The following is an 18,943-nucleotide window of genomic DNA, read 5'->3' as shown; positions in this document are numbered from 1 at the left end:
CGTAAAAACTCTTCACTGCTTTCAGTAACCTACCTCCTACACCATACACCTGCAACATCTGCCACATTGCCCCCCCCCCCATCCACCCTGTCATACGCCTTTTCCAAATCCATAAATGCCACAAAGACCTCTTTAGCCTTATCTAAATGCTGTTCACTTATATGTTTCACTGTAAACACCTGGTCCACACACCCCCTACCTTTCCTAAAGCCTCCTTTTTCATCTGCTATCCTATTCTCCGTCTTACTCTTAATTCTTTCAATAATAACTCTACCATACACTTTACCAGGTATACTCAACAGACTTATCCCCCTATAATTTTTGCACTCTCTTTTGTCCCCTTTGCCTTTATACATAGGAACTATGCATGCTCTCTGCCAATCCCTAGGTACCTTACCCTCTTCCATGCATTTATTAAATAATTGCACCAACCACTCCAAAACTATATCCCCACCTGCTTTTAACATTTCTATCTTTATCCCATCAATCCCGGCTGCTTTACCCCCTTTCATTTTACCTACTGCCTCACGAACTTCCCCCACACTCACAACTGGCTCTTCCTCACTCCTACAAGATGTTATTCCTCCTTGCCCTATACACGAAATCACAGCTTCCCTATCTTCATCAACATTTAACAATTCCTCAAAATATTCCCTCCATCTTCTTAATACCTCTAACTTTCCATTTAATAAATCTCCTCTCCTATTTTTAACTGACAAATCCATTTGTTCTCTAGGCTTTCTTAACTTGTTAATCTCACTCCAAAACTTTTTCTTATTTTCAACAAAATTTGTTGATAACATCTCACCCACTCTCTCATTTGCTCTCTTTTTACATTGCTTCACCACTCTCTTAACCTCTCTCTTTTCTCCATATACTCTTCCCTCCTTGCATCACTTCTACTTTGTAAAAACTTCTCATATGTTAACTTTTATATATATATATATATATATATATATATATATATATATATATATATATATATATATATATATATATATATATATATATATATTATATATATATATTTATATTTATATTATATATATATATATATATATATATATATATATATATATATATATATATTTATATTTATATTATATATATATATATTTATATTATATATATATATATATGCAATAAGATCACAAGAAATAGATAATGCCTTGATATGCACTATAACCTTTTTGAAAACTTAAAATATTTCAACCCCTTTCTTGAACACTCACGTTATAGAGAATAGTAAAAATAATAAACCAAGGAGTTTTATATATCAGAAATGTGACCTCACATGTACTGTAGTACACCTACTGACACACACTCACTGGGTGAGCTAACACCGCAGTGACTGTACATGTACTGTAGTACACCTGCTGACCCACACTCACTGGGTGAGCTAACACCGCAGTGACTGTACATGTACTGTAGTGCCATTACTGACCCACACTCACTGGCTGAGCTAACACCACAGTGACTATACATGTACTGTAGTACATGTAGTACACCTACTGAGCCCCACACACTGGGTGAGCTAACATCACAGTGACTGTACATGTACTGTAGTACACCTGCTGACCCACACTCACTGGGTGAGCTAACACCACAGTGACTGTACATGTACTGTAGTACCCTTACTGACCCACACTCACAGAGAGCTAACATCACAGTGACTGTACAAGTGGACATGTACTGTAGTACCCCCACTGAGAGAGCTAACATCACAGTGACTGTACAAGTGGACATGTACTGTAGTACCCCTCGCTGAGAGAGCTAACATCACAGTGACTGTACAAGTGGACATGTACTGTAGTACCCCTCGCTGAGAGAGCTAACATCACAGTGACTGTACAAGTGGACATGTACTGTAGTACCCCTCACTGAGAGAGCTAACACCGCAGTGACTGTACAAGTGGACATGTACTGTAGTACCCCTCACTGAGAGAGCTAACACCACAGTGACTGTACAAGTGGACATGTACTGTAGTACCCCTCACTGAGAGAGCTAACACCACAGTGACTGTACAAGTGGACATGTACTGTAGTACCCCTCACTGAGAGAGCTAACACCACAGTGACTGTACAAGTGGACATGTACTGTAGTACCCCTCAGTGAGAGAGCTAACATCACAGTGACTGTACAAGTGGACATGTACTGTAGTACCCCTCACTGAGAGAGCTAACATCACAGTGACTGTACAAGTGGACATGTACTGTAGTACCCCTCACTGAGAGAGCTAACACCACAGTGACTGTACAAGTGGACATGTACTGTAGTACCCCTCACTGAGAGAGCTAACATCACAGTGACTGTACAAGTGGACATGTACTGTAGTACCCCTCACTGAGAGAGGTAACATCACAGTGACTGTACAAGTGGACATGTACTGTAGTACCCCTCACTGAGAGAGCTAACATCACAGTGACTGTACAAGTGGACATGTACTGTAGTACCCCTCGCTGAGAGAGCTAACACCACAGTGACTGTACAAGTGGACATGTACTGTAGTACCCCTCACTGAGAGAGCTAACACCGCAGTGACTGTACAAGTGGACATGTACTGCAGTACCCCTCATTGAGAGAGCTAACACCACAGTGACTGTACAAGTGGACATGTACTGTAGTACCCCTCACTGAGAGAGCTAACATCACAGTGACTGTACAAGTGGACATGTACTGTAGTACCCCTCACTGAGAGAGCTAACATCACAGTGACTGTACAAGTGGACATGTACTGTAGTACCCCTCACTGAGAGAGCTAACACCACAGTGACTGTACAAGTGGAAATGTACTGTAGTACCCCTCACTAAGAGAGCTAACATCACAGTGACTGTACAAGTGGACATGTACTGTAGTACCCCTCACTGAGAGAGCTAACACCACAGTGACTGTACAAGTGGAAATGTACTGTAGTACCCCTCACTAAGAGAGCTAACATCACAGTGACTGTACAAGTGGACATGTACTGTAGTACCCCTCACTGAGAGAGCTAACACCACAGTGACTGTACAAGTGGACATGTACTGTAGTACCCCTCACTGAGAGAGCTAACATCACAGTGACTGTACAAGTGGACATGTACTAGAGCTAACATCACAGTGACTGTACAAGTGGACATGTACTAGAGCTAACATCGCAGTGACTGTACAAGTGGACATGTACTGTAGTACCCCTCACTGAGAGAGCTAACATCACAGTGACTGTACATGAGAGGTCGCATCTCTGATATATAAGAACACTCTTGCTTGATCACTTTTGTTATTTCTTCATAATGTGAGAGATCACGAAAGCGTTTGAAATATTGCTTTTTATGCTCACACACACGTTATTTTTGTGATTTTTTGAGGGCTAAGTTGCGTGTATTGGTTAACATGTGCTGTGATGTACGTCAGGTTCTTCAGTAAGAAGCGTGAGGCGAGTGCTGACCGGGGCAGGAGCAGCAAGGGTCGTACACCAGAACCCTCAGGCAACACACTGGAGGTTCCTCGACCTGCGAGGAAGAACCGCTCTCCCTCCGTCAGGCTCACGCAGGGCATGGATGCCAAGCTTGTACCTCCAGCCATCCCTGAGAGACAGGTTATTATTATTATTATTATTATTAATATTATTATTATTATTATTATTATTATTATTATTATATTATTATTATTATTATTATTATTATTATTATTATTATTATTATTATTATTATTATTATTATTGTACTTTAATCAACTGAGATAGTTTGGTAGTACATTAATCCCACGTATGGTCGAGACTTCGCCGTGTTAGTCATCTGTTCGTCAGGAAAGAGGATGGTGTCGTCAGACGACAAGCCGTTCAGTGGTTAAGCACTTGCTGGCTTAACCCAACTACGTTCTCAACCACATTCGGAATGGATTATTACACAGTTGTTTTTCCTAAGTGGAATAAAAAATACTTTGACCAATATGGAAACTATTGAAAACGAGGTCGTCTTTAATAAAGAGTGTATGGTACTATACACCTCTCGCATCCAGTGTATCCCAAGATGATGATACATTTACCTGTATCCTAAGATAATTCAACAATAACATAAGCTGTCATTGGTCTTATAAACCACAACAGTAACATTAGCTGTCAGTGACATAAACCACAACAATAACAAGAATTGCTTTTGAAGTCTAATGTGAGAATCGCACGTTAAACTTTCTTAGCCACAGTGAGATACTGACAATGATCAGAAGGATGGTCTGCTTTGAAGCTAAAGGACTGGACATGTTATGAGTAATATTACTTTAACATGGCTGTAGTGATGACATGGGATGTGATGTTGCTTGCAGGGAGCCACGGAGGAGCTACGGGAGGAGGAGCTGTTTGATCCTGAGTGCCTCAAGTTGATGAACGAGTACTTCTACGGAGTCAGGATCTTCCCAGGTCAGGACCCTGCCCACGTCTACATCGGCTGGGTGACCACACAGTACCACATCCACGACACCGCCTTCGACCAGAGTAAGGTCCGCTCCGTCATCGTTCAGGAATACACTGAGGACGGACACATCCAGAACGCGTGAGTACTCAATGGTTCTTGCCCCGCTGTTATCCGTAACCTATTACTCATCCATCTCCCTTTTGCCACCTGATGCCCTCGCTTCCTTCCTGCCCTGCAGCGCTGTATAGTCCTTGTGGCTTAGCGCTTCTTTTTGATTATAATAATAATAATAATCTTGCCACCTGAAACACTTTAATGGCCCTGTATTCACAACCAAAATTGAATATGAAATTCTGCTGACTTTTTTATTCTTCCTTGTTCATTACCAATCTTCTGGTGTTAATGGTCTAAGTCAGATCGATTCCTTGATGCCGGTGAAGGGATCTTGATCCAAAGAGTTGGATTTACCCTTTTCTTTCTTGGATCGAGCGTAAATAATAAGTAAGCAAGTTTATTCAGGTATAGGCAAATACAGTTACATAGATTATCATAAATAGCAGCATATGTGTAGAGAACCTAGGATAACCCAAATGCCTACCATACCCTAGGAGCTTTATAACCCATACGGGTTTAGCGTTAAAAAAGATATACATACACACTTCTTTATATTATTATATGAGTAAAGTTTTTGGCTCACATCATTGTTCAACTGCAAATGATGGAGTCAGAAGCCCTGAGTAATGACACTCACCTGTATTAATTGCTCACATTATCTTCATTAATGATGTTCAGATTTCAGGACATTATAGCCACATTTTTTCAAGCACCTTCAGAAAAACAGTAGATGTATTTCTGTCATTGTGCGATCTAATGAAAGTAACTCCGTATTTAAGTCCAGCCTCCTCTACCTTAATGCACGCAAAATGAAGAGTGGAAGGTAGTCATAAAATTTTAAAGAGACTTCACAAATCCTCAGATAGTACCTGTGACCCTCACTCCATTTTTACAATATATTTTTAAACATGTAAAAAAAAGGGTCCCTGGGGATTAATGAACCTCATAGTAACCTCGAACCTCTCTTATAGACGTAGACGTACCCATAAACCCCACCCTAAGAACCCCTAACCTTGGTAAATATGTCAGTATATTAAGATATTAGACGCATAAGTTTAACAGCCAATGTGGTTGTGGCTTCGCACAGCGTGGAGCGTCACAGTTGCTACATGTTCCGTGCTGACGAGCTTCACGCTGAGGTGTCATCTGACACCGGCGGGAAGAGCGCCTCGCAAGGCATGTTCATCGGTTGCTTCATCGACACCTCCACCGGCTTCATCACGCTGCAGTGTGACGGCAAGGACACCCGACACAAGTACCGCATGGAGCCAGGCACCAAGCTCTTCCCAGGGGTCTTCCTCGAGCCGACCAGCAAGGAGGTGCTGCAGATCGAGCTGGGACGCACCCCCAACACGCTGCCTCTCAGTGCTGCTGTGCTCCAGAACAGTGACAAGCATGTTGTGCCTCAGATGCCTCCGCGTCTTAAAGTACAGATACTTAAGGTATGAACCCCATGTTCCTCCTACTTTTATTGTATGTTCCACTGCCCTTCTCTTTTGTACCGTGACTGGAACAATACACAGATAAGCCGCACATATGAGAATGAAACTAATAAAAACGTTTCGGTCCGACTTGGACCATTAACTAGTCACATAAGGGCGAAGGAAGAGGAGGCAGTATATATATATATATATATACTGACCGAAACGTCGTCATTAGTTGCATTGTCCTATGTGTGGGTTATTTGTGTTTTGTTTGGTTCGCTTGTTGCCAAAAAAAAATTACATTCACGTTTGAGACTGTTATACCAAAAAATTCATTATTTTTCACTTGTATTCGTTCAGATTCGTCTTCCTCGCCTCTGACCAGAACGCCAACCTATCTACATTGCTCTTCATGAATCACGAAATCGTAATGACACGATTGCAAACAAACAATACCACGGGCGGGATTTGAACCCGCGGTCAAAGTCTCAAAACTCCAGTCCGTCGCGTTAGCCACTGGACTCTGACCACGGGTTCAAATCCCACCCGTGGTATGGTTTCTCTTCATGAAGGTTCCAAGTGTTCCTTGTGTGTTCCACCTGTGCATTGAGTTTGTCGAGATTTACAACACGGCCCAGATTCTCTAAATATAACACCACTCACAACACACCCCACACAGTTAGAATATGACCCCTGTTCTCAGAATGAGACCAACACACAGAATAAGACCTATACATTCAGAATAGGGCGCACGCTCTCAGAATAAAACCCGTCCACTTCGAGTTGGACCACCACCTTACTAGTGGTCATGGCGGTACTGATTGTATTTTGTTATATTACCAGTGGCCTTGATTATGTAGTTATGTTACAGCCTTACCAGTGGTCCAGAGTGACAGTGCTGACTGTTTTGCTATCTTAAAGCCTTTCCGGTGGTGCAGGGTGACAATACTGACTGTTTTGTTATCTTACAGCCTTTCCAGTGGTCCAGGGTGCCAAATACATCACTCAAGATTCACGCTCTCAAACTCTCCGACATCCGCGGGTGGTCTATGCTGGCCGAAGACCCAGTGCCGATGCTCGCCCTCCACATCCCGGAGGAGGACCGATGCATCGACATCCTCGAACTGATCGAATACGACAAGCTGCTCAGCTTCCACGCGCAGACGCTAGCACTCTACTGCGCGGTGTGCTACCAGAGCAACTATCGCGCAGCGCACACCCTGTGTAATCACGTGGACCAGAAGCAGCTGCTTTACGCTATGCAGAACGAGTATATGTCTGGACCTCTCAGAATGGGCTTCTATAATCTCCTGATATCGTTGCATCTGGAGAGCTTCGCTAATACTATGTAAGTCTCCTTTCAGTTGTATTGATGTGCTCTTTAGGTAGAGAGTGTGAGTGTAGGTAAAACCTGTGAGTGAAGGTAAACCTGTGAGTAAAGATAGAACCTGTGAGCATAGGTAGAACCTGTGAGTGTAGGTAGAACCTGTGAGTGAAGGTAAACTTGTGAGTTTAGGTAGAACCTGTGATTGTAGGTAAAACCTGTGAGTGTAGGTAGAACCTGTGAGTGTAGGTAGAACCTTTGAGTGCAGGTAGAACCTGTGAATGCAGGTAGAACCTGTGAGTGTAGGTAGAACCTGTGAGTGTAGGTAGAACCTGTGAGTGTAGGTAGAACCTGTGAGTGTAGGTAGAACCTGTGAGTGTAGGTAGAACCTGAGTGTAGGTAGAACCTGTGCGTTTTTTTTACCAAACAAGCAGAGTATATAAAGTTTTTAAAGAGCATCTGCCTAAGAGGTTCGACATTGTTATAGATGCAATTCAACCACACTCCATAATAGTAACCATATAACCACAGAGAAGGGGAATTGAATGACAGCTCCAGGCCTTTCGTGTTGCAGTCGACACATTATCAAGAGCTGTAATAGCGAAACAGAAATGGAGTTCAACCCAAATAGTTGATTGCCTGTCTCAGTGAACAAGTTTTAACATAATCGCTACTACAGAGCAGGTTGGTCAATCTTTCATTGACTCTGATCTACTACACAGGTTAGTCTTTTCTGAGAATATTGATTTGCTAATTACACAGAAAAGGAAAATATTATTTATAAAACTGAGGAAAACCCAAGAAATATTTTTTAAGACGGTAGCGTTGTCAGTGCAAGATCATCTACTCCACAGTGTAGTATACATGGAGTTAGGAATAATGAAATGTTAAGACTGTATGTTAACCATGCTAGGAAGTTGAACAATCTTTTAGCATATAGTGGTAGTATACATGGAATTAAGAATAATGAAATGCAAGACTGAATGATGATGAAAGTTTTTCTTTTTTGGGCCACCCGCCGATATGTTAATAAAAAAAAGACTAAATGTTAACTATGCTAGGAAGCTGAACACTCATATAGCATAAGGCGGTTGGTCTCAGCACGCTAATTCTGATTTTCTTATTAACTTATTTATGGAGTGTTAAGTGTTGCGCCTACCAGTGAACTAGACAGATTAGTCTTTCCCTAACGCTTCGGTACCGCTTATTAAATAACGAGACGAAACTGTCGAAAGATGCATAACATTAAATGAGTTATTTTGTGAATGTCCTTGAAATGTAAATATTGTTTAATGTGTTTGATCTATGAGGCTACTTCGTGAGGAAATTTCCAGAACTTAGATAATGCGACGCACACGAGAGATGAGTTATTTGTTAATTGTAACAATACGTATGGAGGTTCGAAAGGCCTGACTTGACATACCATTAATGATATATTCTCCCCTTTATTACCACACCTACAACACTTATGGGCTGGCTATCTTTTTCTGCTGCTTCTTGAATTACTTTCTTGAATCTTTGGCATCTGGCATCTGATGGTAAGTCAGACTGGGTAAACTTGGGCGGCTCTTCCTTTATGAGATGTCTTCATAGGCATACCTGGGCTGACCTTTTATATTCCAGTATCGCAAGCTCTTGACAGTGTGTTGACTGCAACACGAAAGGCCTAGAGCTGTCATTCAACTCCCCCACTCTGTGGTTGTTTTGTATTTGTTATCGCTAGGTTACGATTATTGCATTGCTATAGATAAAAACGCAGATGCCTTTGACTACTGCTTGTTCATTACTGACGATGGTCTTCCTGCAGGGAGGTGACCCACAATGAGTTCATCGTGCCCCTGAGTAACGAGCTGAAGGAAATCTATAGTGAGGAAGGCATGGGTAACTCCATGTCTGCCACACACACTGAGTCTATCCGGCCCATCATGACTATGTCAGACATCAGGTTCGTGTCCGTGGTAATGTTGTTCAGCTCACACAACACCAGAGACAATAAACACCTGAGCTCATAAATCGTTTATTTGCGTTAAGTTATCTAAATATATTACATAAACTCGTATTGTGCATCAAGAAATATTTTAAGCTACATGAGTCACTTTAGCACACTTACTTTATTCAATTTATTGAGATAAATAATTAACAGAGTATTTAAATTAATTGGAATTTACTACAGAGAATATATATATATATATATATATATATATATATATATATATATATATATATATATATATATATATATATATATATATATGTATGTATGTATGTATGTATATATTTATGTATGTATGTATATGCTACTGAAATTTTGAGTTATTACGTGTTTTGCATCATTACTCCTGAAATTTTTTGTTAGTATTCCTGACATTTTAGTTATTAATTACTCCAAAATTTTTGGGCTGTGACTCCAAAAATTTATAGTGGGTCGTAACTAACATTTTACCAACTGTAAATATTTATGTTGCAATATTATTTATTTTATTAGTCTGCTTCTCACGTTCTTTTTGGTTATTTTTTTTATAAAGAAACTGAACATTTTATAACCTTTTTTATTTGGCCTCATTTGCTAAGTGATAATAATTTACGACATGCGTCTGATTTACAAGTATCTATATATATTTTTTTGTTTTACCTTTTTTTCTTCTTACATTGTTTTGGGCTTGTGTTGGTCTGCACTGGTAACCCGTGTCATCTGGTGCTAACACATTGTGTACCTCACCATGACCACTGATTGCTGCTCTCCTGCATCTCCACCACCACCATCACCATGGCTCTAACAACGCTCCAACACCTGCCTTCTCTCCTTATGTTTTGGCGTATGCACTTTGGAACATCTGCCTTGGGTTATTTTTGGCACGTGCACTGTGGACGGTGCTTGTGCGCATGCCTCACTTGCCTTCAACACACCTCCCTTTGCCTATACGTTTCCCCGAATCACCTTACCTGTTCCCAAACTTCCTTTCCTGCCCACTGTAGCCAGCTGGGCAACTCGGAGACACAACCCATGCTTTCCACTTACTTGTCTGCCGGTGTTCACGTCGTCAACAACAGCACCAACATCGAGACCATCAAGGGACTCTCCTCTCCGTACTTCCCACTCGACGTGGCCAGAGAATTCGTCATGAACGCCCTCTCAGATGCTGTTAAGACCAACCAGATCCACAACAGAGATCCAATAGGAGGATCCAACGAAAATCTCTTTGTGTAAGTAACTCATGTTTATTCTGAAAAGTTGGTTTTGTGTAAATAACTCATGTCAGCACTGAGAAGTTGTCTTGTGTAACTCATGTCTGCACTGAGAAGTTGTCTTTGTGTAACTCATGTCTGGACTGAGAAGTTTTGTCTTTGTGTAACTCATGTCTGTACTGAGAAGTTGTGTTTGTGTAACTCATGTCTGCACTGAGAAGTTGTCTTCATGTAACTCATGTCTGCACTGAGAAGTTGACTTTGTGTAACTCATGTCTGTACTGAGAAGGTGTCTTTGTGCAACTCATGTCTGCACTGAGAAGTTGTCTTTGTGTAACTCATGTCTGTACTGAGAAGTTGTCTTTGTGTAACTCATGTCTGCACTGAGAAGTTGTCTTTGTGTAACTCATGTCTGTACTGAGAAGTTGTCTTTGTGTAACTCATGTCTGTACTGAGAAGTTGTCTTTGTGTAACTCATGTCTGTACTGAGAAGTTGTCTTTGTGTAACTCATGTCTGCACTGAGAAAATTGTCTTTGTGAAATTAAATTACGTTCAGCCTTTAAATTGTCATTCTAGATATGTTGTGATACTCGGCCTTATTGAACTCCGATACATATATTTATTTTCCTGAAGGCCTATGATGCAGGCTGAGCCCATAAAATTTTTGAATTAAGTGTAGATTTCTTAAGGTGAGTGTGTGGAGTAGTAATAGTTCCTAGTTTTGCGTGTGTGATACGTTTGTGTTGCAACGATAACACCGTACTCTGTTGCAGTCCACTACTGAAGCTGGTGGACAAGTTGCTGCTGGTGGGCATCTTGCAAGACGATGACATCAAGCGACTCCTTATCATGATCGACCCACAGACGTGGGACCCTGACTTCGAGCCCGGTACGTGACGCAGAAATAAGGCGTGCGAGCACACCCTTGGCTAAGTGCCTAAGTCATATAGAACTGGGTACGTAGGGAACCATGTAAAACTATGTACGTGGGCAGTGATACAGACCTAGATACGTGGGCATTGATACAGACCTAGATACGTGGGCAGTGATATAGAACTGGATACGTCGGAGGACATGTAGCAATGAGTTAGTGTCGTGGTTGAAGTGCAAAAGACTGGTAATACTTAGTGTGTTGTGTTTTAATATCTGGTTTATATTTAAAATTATTAAAACTGTAAAGCTGATAGAGCTCAGGAAAACCTCGTCTAAAATAAAGTTGATCTATATTATATATTTTGGAGGGATATGTTGTGTATCTTTATACGTATATGCTTCTAAACTGTTGTATTCTGAGCACCTCTGCAAAAGCAGTGATAATGTGTGAGTGTGGTGAAAGTGTTGAATGATGATGAAAGTATTTTCTTTTTGGGGATTTTCTTTCTTTTTTGGGTCACCCTGCCTCGGTGGGAGACGACCGACTTGTTGAAAAAAAAAAAGGTATAAATAAAGATTCTTTATTGCCTGTCCTTATATTCTAGATAGGCATAAAGTCCATATATTACCACCCTATATACCTACCTATAGCACCTATAGTTATACTCTAGACAGGTATAACTAAAGACTATTACCTACCTGTATACGCTTAGACAGGTATACTCTCAGACAGGTATACTTAGGTATACGTAGACAGGTATACTCTTAGGTATACGTAGACAGGTATACTCTTAGACCGGTATACTGTTAGATATATACTCTTAGAAGATATAGACAGGTGTACCCTTAGACAGGTATACTCTTAGACGGGTAAACACAACAGATTTATTCGATTCCAAGAAGAATACTTAAAAAAACGGAAATATAAAAATAGCAGGCATCAGTTGACTGGGAACGATGCGCGACGGGAAGAACAATGTTTGAGTAGCATCAGACCATCACCATATATTTTCATGCTTCTGAACAACGACAACAACAAAAATAATATTGATTAACATTATGGAATTAAACATCTGGAGGTAATTATTTATAAAGTTTATAATGACGTAAAAATAAACGAAAATAAAATTACAGTTAACAAAGAGGAAGTATTAATAATAATAATAAATAACAACAATAATATTAATAATAATTAAAATAATAATGATAAATAACAATTATAATAAAAATAATAATATAATAAAATAAATAATTATAATTAATAATAAATAATAGAGGTCACGTGACAGGACGTGGTCACAATTTTAGTCTATAGTGGATTTCTATGATCTAGCAATAGTTAAATATTAATTTCGCCTGGTAAAAAAAAAATTCTTATTTCAGAGGGTAAATCATATTAATTATTCCAGTGGTTCACAAATATTAATTCATCTTAAAGGGTAAGAAATGTTATACTGATAATTTCAGATAAGGAACATTTCTTCATAAGCTACGAAGATAAGAATATTTCATTAATAAGTTCAGAGTACAAAGAATATCTTACGGATCCTTTCATAGAAGATAAGAATATTTCATTAATAAGTTCAGAGTATAAAGAATATCTTACGGATCCTTTCAGAGAAGATAAGAATATTTCATTAATAAGTTCAGAGTACAAAGAATATCTTACGGATCCTTTCAGAGAAGATAAGAATATTTCATTAATAAGTTCAGAGTACAAAGAATATCTTACGGATCCTTTCATAGAAGATAAGAATATTTCATTAATAAGTTCAGAGTATAAAGAATATCTTACGGATCCTTTCATAGAAGATAAGAATATTTCATTAATAAGTTCAGAGTACAAAGAATATCTTACGGATCCTTTCATAGAAGATAAGAATATTTCATTAATAAGTTCAGAGTACAAAGAATATCTTACGGATCCTTTCAGAGAACATAAGAATATTTCATTAATAAGTTCAGAGTATAAAGAATATCTTACGGATCCTTTCAGAGAAGATAAGAATATTTCATTAGTAAGTTCAGAGTATAAAGAATATCTTACGGATCCTTTCAGAGGGCAAAGACGAGAACAGAAAGGGGATCCTACAGATGGAGATAGCAGAAGGCGTGAAGCTCCAGCTGTGCTACGTCCTACACCACCTGCTGGACCTGCAGAAGAGACACCGTGTGGAGAGCCTCATCGCCTTCTCTCACGACTACGTGGGCGAGGCAAGTGACCACGTTGTTTTTCTGCACGCCCACGCACACACACACACACACACACACACACACACACACACACACACACACACACACACACACACACACACACACACACACACACACACACACACGGCGTGGGGAAGAGGGGTGAGCCTACCCTTCCCCATTCCTCAAGTTCTACTTGATTACTTCAAGTTTGGCCTAACAAGTTTACCATCCAACATCCTGGTGTCACCTATTGTTCGTACTGTAATCGGACGAAGACGATGTTGTCAAAACGTCATCAGTGTGAAGACTAACTTAGTTATAACCTTAGAAATGTCGTGTTTGAAATTACATCCACCAGTATGAAGCACACTCACTCCACTGTCATCATCCACCAGCATGAAGCACACTCACTCCACTGTCATCATCCACCAGTATGAAGCACACTCACTCCACTGTTATCATCCACCAGTATGAAGCACACTCACTCCACTGTCATCATCCACCAGTATGAAGCACACTCACTCCACTGTCATCCTCCACCAGTATGAAGCACACTCACTCCATTGTTATCATCCACCAGTATGAAGCACACTCACTCCACTGTTATCATCCACCAGTATGAAGCACACTCACTCCACTGTCATCATCCACCAGTATGAAGCACACTCACTCCACTGTCATCATCCACCAGTATGAAGCACACTCACTCCACTGTCATCATCCACCAGTATGAAGCTATGAAGCACACTCACTCCACTGTATGTATGAAGCACACTCACTCCACTGTTATCATCCACCAGTGAAGCACACTCACTCCACTGTCATCATCCACCAGTATGAAGCACACTCACACCACTCCACCACCAGCATGAAGCACAGTCACTCACTGTTATCATCCACCAGTATGAAGCACACTCACACCACTGTCATCATCCACCAGCATGAAGCACAGTCACTCCACTGTTATCATCCACCAGTATGTATGAAGCACACTCACTCCACTGTCCAGTATGAAGCACACTCACTCCATCATATGAAGCACACTCACTCCACTGTTATCATCCACCAGTATAAAGCACACTACAGTTACCATCCACCAGTATGAAGCACACCCACACCACTGTCATCATCCACCAGCATGAAGCACAGTCACTCCACTGTTATCATCCACCAGTATGAAGCACACTCACTCCACTGTATGAAGCACACTCATCCATCACACTCACTCCACCTTTATCATCCACCAGTATGAAGCATCACTCCACTGTTATCATCCACCAGTATGAAGCACACTCATCCACCAGTATGAAGCACACTCCACTGTTATCATCCACCAGTATGAAGCACACTCACTCCACTTTCATCATCCACCAGTATGAAGCACACTCACTCCACTGTCATCCACCAGTATGAAGCACACTCAATCCACTGTTATCATCTCCACACACTCACTCCACTGTTATCATCCACCAGTATGAAGCACACTCACTCCACTGTTATCATCCACCAGTATGAAGCACACTCACTCCACTGTTATCATCCACCAGTATGAAGCACACTCACTCCACTGTCATCATCCACCAGTATGAAGCACACTCACTCCACTGTCATCATCCACCAGTATGAAGCACACTCACTCCACTGTCATCATCCACCAGCATGAAGCACAGTCACTCCACTGTCATCATCCACCAGCATGAAGCACAGTCACTCCACTGTCATCATCCACCAGTATGAAGCACACTCACTCCACTGTTATCATCCACCAGTATGAAGCACACTCACTCCACTGTCATCATCCACCAGTATGAAGCACACTACAGTTACCATCCACCAGTATGAAGCACACTCACTCCACTGTCATCATCCACCAGTATGAAGCACACTACAGTTACCATCCACCAGTATGAAGCACACTCACTCTACTGTTATCATCCACCAGTATAAAGCACACTACAGTTACCATCCACCAGTATGAAGCACACTCACTCTACTGTTATCATCCACCAGTATGAAGCACACTCACTCCACTGTTATCATCCACCAGTATGAAGCACACTCACTCCACTGTTATCATCCACCAGTATGAAGCACACTCACTCCACTGTCATCATCCACCAGTATGAAGCACACTCACTCCACTGTTATCATCCACCAGTATGAAGCACACTCACTCCACTGTTATCATCCTCCAGTATGAAGCACACTCACTCCACTGTTATCATCCACCAGTATGAAGCACACTCCACTGTTATCATCCACCAGTATGAAGCACACTCACTCCACTGTCATCATCCACCAGTATGAAGCACACTCACTCCACTTTCATCATCCACCAGTATGAAGCACACTCCACTGTTATCCACCAGTATGAAGCACACTCACTCCACTGTTATCATCCACCAGTATGAAGCACACTCACTCCACTGTCATCATCCACCAGTATGAAGCACACTCACTCCACTTTCATCATCCACCAGTATGAAGCACACTCACTCCACTGTCATCCACCAGTATGAAGCACTCACTCCACTGTTATCCAACAGTATGAAGCACACTCACTCCACTTTTATCATCCACCAGTATGAAGCACACTCACTCCACTGTTATCATCCACCAGTATGAAGCACAGTCACTCCACTGTTATCATCCACCAGTATGAAGCACACTCACTCCACTGTTATCATCCAACAGTATGAAGCACACTCACTCCACTGTTATCATCCACCAGTATGAAGCACACTCACTCCACTGTCATCATCCACCAGTATGAAGCACACTCACTCCACTTTCATCATCCACCAGTATGAAGCACACTCCACTGTTATCCACCAGTATGAAGCACACTCACTCCACTGTTATCATCCACCAGTATGAAGCACAGTCACTCCACTGTTATCATCCACCAGTATGAAGCACACTCACTCCACTGTTATCATCCACCAGTATGAAGCACACTCACTCCACTTATCATCCACAAGTATAAAGCACACTCACTCCACTGTTATCCACCAGTATGAAGCACACTCACTCTACTGTTATCATCCACCAGTATGAAGCACACTCGCTCCACTGTTATCATCCACCAGTATGAAGCACACTCCACTGTTTTCTTCCACCAGTATGAAGCACACTCGCTCCACTGTTATCATCCACCAGTATGAAGCACACTCACTCCACTGTTATCATCCACCAGTATGAAGCACACTCCACTGTTTTCTTCTACCAGTATGAAGCACACTCGCTCCACTGTTATCCACAACCGTGAAACATACTCCAGTATTATCATCCACCAACATGAAGCACACTCCAGTATTATCATCCGCCAACATGAAGCACACTCCAGTATTATCATCCACCAACATGAAGCACACTCCAGTATTATCATCCACCAACATGAAGCACACTCCAGTATTATCATCCACCAACATGAAGCACACTCCAGTATTATCATCCACCAACATGAAGCACACTCCAGTATTATCATCCACCAACATGAAGCACACTCCAGTATTATCATCTATCTGCATGAAGCACACTCCAGTATTATCATCCACCAACATGAAGCACACTCCAGTATTATCATCCACCAACATGAAGCACACTCCAGTATTATCATTCACCAGCATGAAGCACACTCCAGTATTATCATCCACCAACATGAAGCACACTCCAGTATTATCATCCACCTGCATGAGGCACACTCCAGTATTATCATTCACCAGCATGAAGCACACTCCAGTATTATCATCCACCTGCATGAAGCACACTCCAGTATTATCATCCACCTGCATGAAGCACACTCCAGTATTATCATCCACCAACATGAAGCACACTCCAGTATTATCATTCACTAGCATGAAGCACACTCCAGTATTATCATCCACCTGCATGAAGCACACTCCAGTACTATCATCTATCTGCATGAAGCACACTCCAGTATTATCATCCACCTGCATGAAGCACACTCCAGTATTATCATCCACCTGCATGAAGCACACTCCAGTATTATCATCTACCTGCATGAAGCACACACCAGTATTATCATCCACCTGCATGAAGCACGCTCCAGTATTATCATCCACCTGCATGAAGCACACTCCAGTATTATCATCTACCTGCATGAAGCACACTCCAGTATTATCATCCACCTGCATGAAGCACACTCCAGTATTATCATCTACCTGCATGAAGCACACTCCAGTATTATCATCTACCTGCATGAAGCACACTCCAGTATTATCATCCACCTGCATGAAGCACACTCCAGTATTATCATCTACCTGCATGAAGCACACACCAGTATTATCATCCACCTGCATGAAGCACACTCCAGTATTATCATCTATCTGCATGAAGCACACTCCAGTATTATCATCCACCTGCATGAAGCACACTCCAGTATTATCATCCACCTGCATGAAGCACACTCCAGTATTATCATCTATCTGCATGAAGCACACTCCAGTATTATCATCCACCTGCATGAGGCACACTCCAGTATTATCATCCACCTGCATGAAGCACACTCCAGTATTATCATCCACCTGCATGAAGCACACTCCAGTATTATCATCTATCTGCATGAAGCACACTCCAGTATTATCATCCACCTGCATGAAGCACACTCCAGTATTATCATCCACCTGCATGGAGCACACTCCAGTATTATCATCTATCTGCATGAAGCACACTCCAGTATTATCATCCACCTGCATGAAGCACACTCCAGTATTATCATCTATCTGCATGAAGCACACTCCAGTATTATCATCTATCTGCATGAAGCACACACCAGTATTATCATCCACCTGCATGAAGCACACTCCAGTATTATCATCTATCTGCATGAAGCACACTCCAGTATTATCATCTATCTGCATGAAGCACACTCCAGTATTATCATCCACCTGCATGAAGCACACTCCAGTATTATCATCTACCTGCATGAAGCACACTCCAGTATTATCATCCACCTGCATGAAGCACACTCCAGTATTATCATCTATCTGCATGAAGCACACACCAGTATTATCATCCACCTGCATGAAGCACACTCCAGTATTATCATCTATCTGCATGAAGCACACTCCAGTATTATCATCCACCTGCATGAAGCACACTCCAGTATTATCATCCACCTGCATGAAGCACACTCCAGTATTATCATCCACCTGCATGAAGCACACTCCAGTATTATCATCCACCTGCATGAAGCACACTCCAGTATTTTCATCCACCTGCATGAAACACAAACCAGTATTATCATCCACCTGCATGAAGCACACTCCAGTATTATCATCCACCTGCATGAAACACAAACCAGTATTATCATCCACCTGCATGAAGCACACTCCAGTATTATCATCCACCTGCATGAAACACAAACCAGTATTATCATCCACCTGCATGAAGCACACTCGTCAAGTATCT

The 18,943-nt window shown here is 41.4% G+C and overlaps 1 protein-coding gene across 13 annotated transcripts in view; it reads left to right on the top strand.

Annotated features, from left to right (window-relative positions):
- Positions 1-18,943, top strand: part of RyR (Ryanodine receptor) — a 388,707-nt gene that overhangs the window by 203,911 nt on the left and 165,853 nt on the right. For 9 of the 13 annotated variants that reach the window (XM_070101970.1, XM_070101947.1, XM_070101924.1 and 6 more), the window contains 8 exons: positions 3,395-3,578; positions 4,304-4,530; positions 5,594-5,948; positions 6,902-7,278; positions 9,062-9,199; positions 10,231-10,458; positions 11,215-11,330; positions 13,374-13,528. In XM_070101970.1, coding sequence (XP_069958071.1) covers positions 3,395-3,578; positions 4,304-4,530; positions 5,594-5,948; positions 6,902-7,278; positions 9,062-9,199; positions 10,231-10,458; positions 11,215-11,330; positions 13,374-13,528 — 1,780 coding nt within the window. The remainder of the gene's footprint in view (positions 1-3,394; positions 3,579-4,303; positions 4,531-5,593; positions 5,949-6,901; positions 7,279-9,061; positions 9,200-10,230; positions 10,459-11,214; positions 11,331-13,373; positions 13,529-18,943) is intronic. The other 4 variants (XM_070101968.1, XM_070101962.1, XM_070101964.1 and 1 more) reach the window with 1 other exon arrangement.

The sequence above is a fragment of the Cherax quadricarinatus genome, chromosome 5 (genome assembly GCF_038502225.1).
Source record: "Cherax quadricarinatus isolate ZL_2023a chromosome 5, ASM3850222v1, whole genome shotgun sequence".
NCBI classification, from domain to species: Eukaryota; Metazoa; Arthropoda; class Malacostraca; order Decapoda; family Parastacidae; genus Cherax; species Cherax quadricarinatus.
Note: the sequence above shows the minus strand (reverse complement) of the source record. Positions and strands in the feature narration are given on the sequence as shown.